This window comes from Zonotrichia albicollis, chromosome 2 (genome assembly GCF_047830755.1).
Source record: "Zonotrichia albicollis isolate bZonAlb1 chromosome 2, bZonAlb1.hap1, whole genome shotgun sequence".
Lineage (NCBI taxonomy): Eukaryota > Metazoa > Chordata > Aves > Passeriformes > Passerellidae > Zonotrichia > Zonotrichia albicollis.
In genome coordinates this window covers 671439-681803 of record NC_133820.1, presented here as the reverse complement: position 1 = coordinate 681803, position 10365 = coordinate 671439, and the positions used below count along the sequence as shown (strand labels likewise).

The 10365-nt window shown below is 62.8% G+C and overlaps 2 protein-coding genes across 2 annotated transcripts; both read right to left on the bottom strand.

Moving 5' to 3' along the window:
- Window positions 1-1906: 1906 nt before the first annotated feature.
- KCNE3 (potassium voltage-gated channel subfamily E regulatory subunit 3) lies at window positions 1907-7080 on the bottom strand. Its single transcript, XM_074530073.1, has 2 exons — window positions 6947-7080; window positions 1907-5407 (listed from the first exon to the last, which is right to left on the bottom strand). Exon 2 carries the CDS (start codon window positions 5402-5404, stop codon window positions 5114-5116), a length of 291 nt encoding a protein of 96 aa, XP_074386174.1. The 5' UTR covers window positions 5405-5407; window positions 6947-7080; the 3' UTR covers window positions 1907-5113.
- Window positions 7081-8336: 1256 nt separating this feature from the next.
- Window positions 8337-10162, bottom strand: LIPT2 (lipoyl(octanoyl) transferase 2). Its single transcript, XM_074530072.1, has 2 exons — window positions 9436-10162; window positions 8337-8579 (listed from the first exon to the last, which is right to left on the bottom strand). The coding sequence occupies exons 1-2, from the start codon at window positions 9932-9934 to the stop codon at window positions 8347-8349; spliced, it is 732 nt and encodes a 243-aa protein (XP_074386173.1). The 5' UTR covers window positions 9935-10162; the 3' UTR covers window positions 8337-8346.
- Between the last annotated feature and the right edge of the window lie 203 nt (window positions 10163-10365).

The following is a 10365-nucleotide window of genomic DNA, read 5'->3' as shown; positions in this document are numbered from 1 at the left end:
ACCATCCCAATCCCACAGCATGTCCTGGCAGAGGTTGCCATAGTGACAGCAGGCACTGCACAGGGATAGAATCATGGAACCACAGATGGTTTTGGTTGAAAAAACCCTAAAGCTCATTTCATTCCCACCCCCTGCCATGGGCAGGGAACCCTCCCGCTGTCCCAGGGTGTCCCAGCCCCAGTGTCCAGCCTGGCCTTGGGCACTGCCAGGGATCCAGGGGCCTCCAGAAGAGTTTTGAAAGCTGAAACCCATTCCCAGGTGGAAGCAGAGCCGAGGTCTCTGTGCTTTCCCCTGAGTGCCCAGGGAGCAGCAGCACAGCCCAGGGCCAACAGGCCAGGCATGGAGGGGTGCCAGGCTGGCAGGGGCAGGGCTGGAGGCATGGAAAGGAGCAGGGCTGGCAGGGGCAGGGCTGGCAGCAGCAGGGCTGGCAGGGGCAGGGCAGCCAGTTTGCTCTGGCAGCTGCAGCTCGTGTGCTGGGAGCCGCCAGGAGCGTGGCTGGGCTCAGCGGGAGGGAATGGCAGCTCCAAAGGCAGGGCAGTGTCACACGGAGCTGTGGCATTGTCCTGCAGCCAGGGAAACCCTGCTGGCATTGTCCTGCACCAGGGAAACCCTGCTCTGTGTCCTGCACCAGGGAAACCGTGCTCTGGGCCTGCCAGGGCAAACACGGGGCCACATGGGGACCAGACCAGAGCCAGCGCCACCTCTGCTGTGACAGGGACAGCTCCCACTGTGCCAGGTGCTCCCAGCCCACCCAGCCTGGCCTGGGGCACTGCCAGGGATCCAGGGCCAAAGAATTCCTCCTAACCTCTCATGTAAATCCATTCTCTCTTGGTTTGAGGCAGACTTGTCCTGAACTCTTGTACAAAGCCTCTCTTCCCTCCAGGTGCTGCAGGGCCACTCTCAGGTCACCCTGGAGCTCCTCTAGCCTGGCCTGAACGATCCCCATCCTCAGCCTTTCCAGCAGAGCTGCTCCATCCCTCTGCTCACCCTGGAGCCCCCTCTGGGCCCTCTCCAGGTGCTGCTGTGTCCCCAGGGCTGCAGGTGGGCTCTCACTGGGCTCAGGGGCTCAGGGACACAATCCCCCTGTCCTGCTGCCACCAGGAGCGCTGGGGCACACCTCAGGAACAGAGGCAGGTGTCTCCCACCCCATCAGCATCCTCAGGGCCGTCCCACACCCAAACCCAGCGCACAGCACTGGGACCAGCCCCGTGATGGAGGAGCCCCGTGGTGGGAGCAAGTTACTGGTCTCAGGCAGTACATCTCAAACCTCAGCAGATCCTGAGGTTTCCATGGCAATTTTCACCATTTATTCATTTATTCCACGTGGTGCAGCTCCAGCCCAGAGCTCCAGAGCCATCCCAGCTGCTTTTCCAGCACTCCTGGTGTCTCCAGGCTGTGCAGGGTGACCCCCGTGTGCTCCTGCAGCTGCTGAGCCCCTCAGTGCTGCCCCGGGGCAGGAATTTTGGGTTAAAATTTCATTATTTCTGTCTCCTGAGCACCCTGCTCGCTCTCCCTGGTAGAGACACAGCAAATCCCAGCAATGCCAGGGATGTGAGGCTGGCTCAGCCCTGCCCTGGGCAGCGCCCACCCCTGGGGCTCTGCCTGCTCCCTGCAGTGCCACACATGCGTTTTATGGAAAATCCTTTCGTCAGGATCTTTTCCTTCTGAGAAGCTGAGAGGCCTCAGGAAAGAAATGCAAACAATGATTATGTGCTGCTGTGGGATGCAAGAGATCCATCTTTGACTGGTCTCATTAATTAATGGCCAACCACAGTCCGGCTGTCTCGGACTCTCTGGTCAGTCACAAGATTTTATTGTCATTCCATTGCATTCCTTTCCTTCCAAGCCTTCTGGTGAAATCCTTTCTTCTATTCTTTACTGTGGTTTTAATACATAATTTTATTTTAATATCATATATATATATATATATATATATATATATTTATATATATATATAACGAGATAACAAACCAGGCTTCTGAAACATGGAGGAGTCAAGACTCTCATCTCTCCCCATGCTGGGATTCACCTGCAAATTCACCACTGGAGCAGAGCTTCCCTGCTCAGTGAGCTGTGCCAGCCTCTCCCAGCCAGCAGGACCCGAGGCAGCAGAAAATCTTTTTAAAGATTTCCTAAGCTCTCTGATGTTGACATTCTTGTAGTGAACTTTCTCACACACTTTCTGTAAGTAACTCATTGTTTTGCAGTCTTTTATGGAGGAGGAGAAAGTTGATGTTGACAGTTGTTGGTTTGTCCAGCGTCATTGGAGAGGTGGCACTGTCACTCTTGGAAACCTATAAATGTTGGAGTCAGAAAATAAACTTATTTTTATCTTCACCTTGAGAACAGCGGTGTGCGCTTGTGTTCCTTCGTGCCCTACCGCGACACTGAGCTGCTATCAGCTCCCCTGGTGCCTTCCTTATCAGCATCACAGCAGCAGCCCCGGAGCGGCTCCTGAGGCTCCTGCTGGGCACTGATCCGCTGAGCCAAGGGCAGCCCCATTCCCGCAGGTTCCCGTGTCCTTCTCCAGGCACCCCTGACCCGCCATCTGCTGCTGTGTGCCAGCACACAAATCTCCAATACATCCGCCTCCCAGGAGCCTGACGGGTTTTCCTATCGGCTAAACCCCAAATGTGGGCAGCTGCAATCTGCCCAGCTGGATGTGGGGATTCAGCCAAGGCATGCGACACCGGGACACCGAGGCAGCTGCCACAAGGTGGCACTGGCATCTTGTCACCCGGCCAGGTGGCAGCCAGCCGGGCTGGGGACACCGGCATGTCCCCCCCTGCCCTGGTCCGGGTTTCCCGAATTTTCCCTCCTCTGGATGGACAGTGGAGCTGCCAGTGGATTGCAGATCGGGTGGGTAACCACTGCTAACCTCCTGTGTCTTGCAGGAGGGATTTTCACCCTCAGAATCCGCCGGATTAGGGATGAGCAGCATTTTTATTTTCTTTCCCCCAGATTTTTATGGCATGCTATCTTTCAACGGGTTTCCCCCTTGGGCCACAGCATTAGAAGAGATTCTGGAGTCACCAGATGCATCCCTCTCTCTGAGAAGTCGGAAAAGCAGGAATTCTACCTGAATTTGGGGGGGATTTGGGGCTACCACACTCACCATCCAGCCCCCATCCCATCCCATGTCCCACATCCCAGCCTGGCTGCTCCACAGCCCATCCCGCTGGAGGAGCTGGCGCTGGAGGAGGCCAAACCCCAGCAGGTGCAGGAAAAGGACGAGCACAGCGTGTCTCTGTCCCTCCTGGCCCGGTTGCCCTGCTCTGTGTGCAGATAAAGCGTTTTTTGTTTTCCTTTCCCAGCAATGCAGGTGCCGGATGAGCAGAGCGGAGCCGCTTCCCGCTGGGGCCAGGTGCCCGGGGACACCTGCACCCATAAAACCCTGCCTGCCTCTGAATCCCACCGGGATCTGCCCTAGAAAGGGCTCTCCATTCCCCCTGATCCAGGGTTTGTGCCCGGGGACACCTGCACCCATAAAACCCTGCCTGCCTCGGGAATCCCGCCCGGATCAGCCCCAGGACGGGCTCCCCATTCCCTGCTCCGGGTTTGTGCCCAATCCAAGGGCACAGCAGACCAGGAATGGTCACCAGGCTGCTGCCCTGCCGGTGCCAAGGTATCCAGCCCTGCCCCAAGCACACATCCACTGTTATTCCTTGGATCAGGGCTTGGCGTCACAGTTTGGGCTCAGCATTGCGGCCGTGCCTGACCTTGGAATGCAGGCGGAAAGGCTCCCGCGGGCCAGCTAATCTAGCTGCAATTAGAGGCACTAATTATGCCATTAGCGACAGGTTGGGACACGGGCGCTGCCCCACAGCCTGCGCTGAAGGACAGGGACATTCACTGCCCTGGCCATTCACACCCCACAGCCAGCCCCGAACCAGGGCAGCCCAAAGCCAAGGAGGGCAGCAGGACCCCAGAACATCCCCTTCCCGCCCCTCTCGGCCCATGGAAAACGCATTTGGGAGCCGCATTCGGTACAAAAGGCCAGAGCGGCCGCTGACAGCAGGAAGGAAGCAGGAAAGAGCCCGGCACGGCCGGATCCGGAGCCCGCAGAGGCGCTGGGACACGCCGGGAGCCGCTCGGCCGGATCCGGCAGCGTGCCCGGGGCTCCGGGCAGAGGGACAGACAGAGGGACAGAGGGACAGATGGACAGACGGACAGAGGGACAGAGGGACGGACCCACAGAGGGACAGAGCGTCCGGATGGGAATGCTGGGCTCCTCCAGACCGGGGATGTGTCCCATCCTGGGGATTTGTCCCATCCCTCTCCATCCCGGGCGTTTGTCCCATCTCGGGCATGGGTCCCATCCCGCTCCATCCCAGGGATGTGTCCCACCCCGCCCCATCCTGGAGATTTGTCCCATCCCGGGGGTTTGTCCCACCCCGGGAATTTGTCCCATCCCGGGCATGTGTCCCATCCCGCTCCATCCCAGGGATTTCTCCCATCCCGGGGCTGTGGTGCCCCAAAATCCCGCCCTGGAATCCCCTGGCAGCCCACAGGCAGAGCTTCATCCCTGTCAGCATTCCCGGGCTCTGGCACAGAGCCGTGCCCCACGGACTGCCCCAGACGCCCCTTGGCTCAGGGGACAAACACAGGAGCCCCGAGCGACCCCAGCAGCTCCTTTAATTCCCTGCAGGGCAGCAGGGCCAGCCCAGCTCGGACACCGCAGGGATTCAGCACCAGGAGCACCCCTGGACGCTGCTGGAGCCCAGGTGGGGCTGCAGGACCAGCACCTGCTTGCAGGTCACATTCTCCCAGCTTTGTGGGGTTCCAGCAGCTCTATGGGGTTCTCAGCAGGTCCATGGGGTTCTCAGCAGTTTTATGGAGATCCCAGCAGCTCCATGGGGATCCCAGCAGTTCTATGGGGTTCCCATCAGCTTCATGGGGTTCCGAGCAGCTCTATGGGGTTCTCAGCAGCTCCAAGGGGTTCCCAGCAGCTTTGGGGGGTTCCCAGCAGCTCTATGATGTTCCAAGCAGCTCCATGGGGTTCTCAGCAGTTTTGGGGTGTTCCCAGCAGCTCCGGGGGGTTCCAGCAGCCCCGCCGCATCTCCCAGCTCCGAGGCGTGCCCGGCACGGTGCCCCCGGGCCCGGCGCTCCCGGCTCAGATCATGGAGACCCTGTTTTTGATGTAGACGTGGTAGGGGTCGCTGCGCTTGTCCACGCGGCGGGAGCGGGTGTAGCCCAGGATGAGGCTGCCCACGGTGGCGGCGAAGAGCGTCATGACGAACAGGATGTACATGTAGGCGTTGGCGTCGCGCCGCGGGTCCCGGGGCACCGGCGAGGCCGGGGGCTGCCCCGGGCACGGCCCGGCCCCGTGCAGGCTCCGGTTCAGGGCGCTCAGCACGGCCTGCAGGCTGCGCTGCCACGGCTCCGTGCCGTTGGTGCGCTCCATGGCCTGCGGGGACGGACAGCGGGGGCAGGGGCTGCACTCAGCAATGGGGGCACAGCACCGACCCCAAAGCGCTCCCCTGCCGCGGAGCAGGGTGGCCAAACCCTCTGGAACCCCGGCACCGAACCCTCTGGAACCCCGGCACCAAACCCTCTGTACCCCAGCACCAAACCCTCTGGAACCCCGGCACCAAACCCTTTGTAACCCCGGCACCAAACCCTTTGTAACCCCGGCACCAAACCCTCTGGAACCCAGCACTAAACCCTCTGGAACCCCGGCACCAAACCCTTTGTAACCCCACCACCAAACCCTCTGGAACCCCGGCACCAAACCCTCTGTAACCCCAGCACCAAACCCTTTGTAACCCAGCACCAAACCCTCTGTAACCCCAGCACCAAACCCTCTGCAACCCCACCACCAAACCCTCTGTAACCCCAGCACCAAACCCTCTGGAACCCCAGCACCAAACCCTCTGGAACCCCAGCACCAAACCCTTTGTAACCCCAGCATCAAACCCTCTGTAACCCCAGCACCAAACCCTCTGTAACCCCAGCACCGAACCCTCTGTAACCCCAGCACCAAACCCTTTGTATCCCCAGCACCAAACCCTCTGGAACCCCGGCACCAAACCCTCTGGAACCCCAGCACCAAACCCTTTGTAACCCCGGCACCAAACCCTCTGGAACCCCAGCACCAAACCCTCTGGAACCCCGGCACCAAACCCTCTGCATTCCTAGGAGCCCTGTCCCTAAATTTCAGTCGTTCCCTGGAGGAGATAAATCTCCCGGGGCTCTGGGGCAGCTGCCTGCCCCTCTCTCCCCCCAGGGCTGGGACAATGTGGGGACACTGCTGTCCCGAGGGCTCACAGTGTGCTTTCCCCAGGGATGTGTGGGCATGCTGGGTGTCCTGCCCCACTGCAGGCTGCAGAGCTGGCACAGCTCCCCACAGATCGCCGTGAACCCATCTTGCTGTCCTGAACCTCCCTGGTGATTTCCCTTCCCTTTGGGTGCCAGCCCCCTTGTGACCTGCCACCCCTCCTTTGGGGCCCCGGGGCAGGCATGGCCAGGGAGGGACAAGGGACACGGTGTGCCACCCTTTGGGACAGTGTGCCATTCTCTGTGACACAGCGTGCCACCCTTTGGGACACAGTGTGCCACCCTTTGGGACACGGTGTGCCACCCTTTGGGACATGCCAGTCCCCACTGTTGTCCCCCCAGGGTCCAGCGTGTCCCCCACCAGCTCTCCTTGCCTGCTGCACCCGCAGCTCCACTCGTGCAGGGGCAGCTGATCCCAAATGGGCCGCCCCAAACTCAGGGGGCACCTTCCAGGAGGACACCCCAGCTGCGAGGAGGAGGAGGAGGAAGGGGCGGAAGGGGCTGAGCAGTCACCGCGGGGATGAGGTCGGACCTGGCTGCCTTCCTGACTGAAGCAGGATGAATTGGGGAAGTTTGGGGCAAGGTGTGGACTTGTCCCAGGAGGGCACCCACGGATGGGGCACGGGCTGTGAGGAGGGGGCACAGGGAGCGGGAAGGGGCTCGCACTCACCTCGTGTGCCCTCCGTGCCCTCCGTGCTGCCAGGCTGAGCGGGACTGAGCGAGCATCGCTGCCGGCGGGGAGGGACCGAGGGAGGGAGGGATGCGGCGGGCTGGGAGCGCCGCCAGCCTCCTCCCCTTCCCGGGCAGAGCCACCTGCCCGGCCAGCCCAGACCCAGCCCCGGGACCGCTCCGTGGGGCTCTGTGGGGCTTTACGGGGCTCTGTGGGGCGGGAGAGCGGCGCTGCCCCGCTCACGCTTCCCTGTCCCTGTCCCTGCCCCTGTCCCTGTCCCTGCCCCTGCCCCTGCCCCTGTCCCTGTCCCTGTCCCTGTCCCTGCCCCTGTCCCTGTCCCTCCTCATCCCGCGGTCCCCGAGCCCTCCCATGGCACAGAGCCTGCCCGGGCATGTTCCTCCGGCTCACCGTGCCCTCCTGGAGCTCAGCCTGCCCCATTTCCCCTTTTTTGGCTCCATTTCCCCGTTCCCAGCCCCACCGGGCACACACGGAGCGCTCACAAGGAGCTGCCAGAGCTGTGCCAAAAACAGAGAGAGCCCCGAGCTTGTGGGGCAGGGAGAGCACCCAGAACAGCAGCGAGGGGCTGTGGCTGGGGGTCAGGCACTGTGCGGCAGGGAGAGCACCCAGAACAGCGAGCCTTTTCCCTCCTCCTCCTTTCCCACTGCATCCACAGTGGCCTTCCCACCGGGGTTCACAGCCGCCTTCCACCCTCCCTGGCGCCAGGATCTCTGCCACGTGAGGGTTTTCCATGGGCTCAGGGTGAGGAAAAGGTTGGCATTGGTAAAGCCTTAGGGTAAGTAAATGACAAAAGGATCGGCAGCCAAAGTTCCCAGCAACTCTCTTTATATATAAAATCTCTTTTTATCCGCCAGCAAGGGATGACTCACATGAATTCATGTGAATTCCTGTGAATTCATGAGCATTCACACAAATCTTTAATTCCTGTGGGGCAAAAAGCAGAAAAAAGCCCCACAAAAGCACCTGTTTGGGTACTTCACCACCAAGTGACTGTGGTACCCATGGAGGTCTCAGCGAAGGATGGAGACTCACAGGGCTGCAGAGAACAGCCCCAGGGCAGCTTTGGATGTTCAGTGGTACCCACAGAGGTCTCAGTAAGGGATGGAGACTCACAGAGCAGCTTTGGATGGTCAGTGGTACCCACAGAGGTCTCAGTAAGGGATGGAGACTCACAGGGCAGGGTTGGATGGTCAGTGGTACCCATGGAGGTCTCAGCCAAGGGATGGAGACTCACAGGGCAGGGTTGGATGCTCCAGCAGCAGCCTGAAACCCTGTGCCACACTCCACTCACAGTCCCCAGGCAAAGGCACAAGAACTGTCTCACAACAGAGACCCTGGGCTGCCCTGGGGCCAACACACCCGGCCAAGGCAGCACAGCGATCCTAGTCCTCGGGGTCCTCTGAGGAGACCAAAGTGCACTCGAACACCTCCTGGAAGGAGTCGAGGAAGGGCTGGAGGACCTGGCTGACGGCGACGTGCTGCCCCAGCTCGCGGCTGAGCGAGGTGACGCCCTTGCCCTCCAGCCCGCAGGGCACGATGTGCTCGAACCACGAGAGGTCGGTGCAGCAGTTGAGCGCCAGCCCGTGCGAGGTGATGTGGTTCCCGCAGTGCACACCTGCGGGGCCGAGAGCACATCCCGTCAGCTCCATCGCCCGCAGTGACCGCGCTGCCCAGGGCACTGAAAACATCCTGCCCCACCACGCTGGGCTCCCTTCTGCCAGGGGAAACCCAAACACTGAGTTTCCTGACAGGACCCCCAAAACTGGGGCAGATGGGGAGCAGCGTGCCCAGACCCTCCACCCCAGCCCTGCATCCCCCAGCGCCTCACACCCCTGGAGTTTTCAATGGGCCCCAAATCCAGGCTGCAGGGTCCCAGGGAGAGGTGCAGGATGTGGAGGGGAGCAAGGGAAGGGGCAAGGCTGGGGACTGGGCTGAAGCCAGCCCTGGGAGCAAGGGGTGCCAAGTGCTGGGGGCCGGATGGGCTGCAGGGGCTCCAGATTGTGCTGTCCCCCCTCCTGGGTGCCAGTCCCACCCCTGCAGCTCCAGGTTCCCGCAGTGCCCTGCCCTGTGCCCAGGGAATCCCAGGATGGGCTGGGTTGGGCTGGGAGGAGTTCCATGGGCAGGGACACCTCCGATCATATCCCAGGTTGGTCCAGCCTGGCCTTGGGCACTGCCAGGGATCCAGGGGCAGCCACAGCTGCTCTGGGCACCCTGTGCCAGGGCCTGCACACCCTCCCATGGAATAATTCCTAATTCCCAATGTCCCATCCATCCCTGCCCTCTGGGAAGGCATTCCCTGTGTCCTGTCCCTCCATCCTTGTCCCCAGTCCCTCTGCAGCTCTCCTGGAGCCCCTTGAGGCCCTGCCAGGGCTCTGAGCTCTGCCTGGAGCCTTCTCCTCTCCAGGTGAGCGCCCCCGGTGCCCAGCCCGGCTCCATGCTCCCGCCGCGCTCCCGGGGCCGTCCCCGCTCACCGATGGCGCAGAGCTTGCTGTCGCCCATCCAGACCCCGGTGTAGGGCGGCGGCAGCGCCCGGGCCGTGCCCAGCCCGAGGCGGCGGCACAGCCGCAGCACCAGCGCCTCCAGCCCGGCCACGTAGGCGCGCAGGGGCAGGCGGCGGCGGCGCAGGTCGAGCACGGGGAAGGCGAGCAGCTGTCCCGGCCCGTGGAAGGTGATGTGCCCGCCGCGCCGCGCCGCCACCAGCGCCGCGCCCCGCGCCCGCAGCGCCGCCGCCGCCGCCGCGCCCGGCGCGCCCCGCAGCCCCCAGGTGTACACGGGCTGCAGCGGCTCGCTCAGCACCACGCTCTCCGCCGCCACCGGCACCGGCTCCGGCACCGGCACCGGCAGCGGCCGCCCCGCGCCGCCCCGCGCCGCCCGCAGCGCCGCCACGCAGCGCTCCTGCACCCGCAGCGCCTCCGCGTACGGCACCGCGCCCAGCCGCAGCACACGCACCGGCATGGCCCGCGGGGACATGGCGGGCCCGGGGGGGACACGGGGACAGCCGGGATACGGCCGGGGATACGGCTGGGATACCGCCGGCACAGCCGGGGACACGGCCGGGATACCCGGGGACAGTGCCGGGACAGCGCCGAACCGGGCAGGGGACGGAGATGGGGACGGGGATGGGGACGGGGGCAGCGGACACGGGGACACGGAAAAGCAGCGGGCACGGGGACGGAAGGGAGGCGGGGACGGAAAGGAGGCGGGGATGGAACGGGAGGCGGGGAGGGAACGGGAGGCGAGGATAGGGACAGCGGAGTCATGTGGACACGGCCATGGGGACGGGCTCCGGTGGGGACGGCAGCGCAGGGTGGCCGCGGGGAACGGCAGGGGATGGGGACAGGGAGGGGGGAGCAGGGCAGAGGGGACAGGAGTGGATGGGGGGGCACGGGGATGGGATGGAG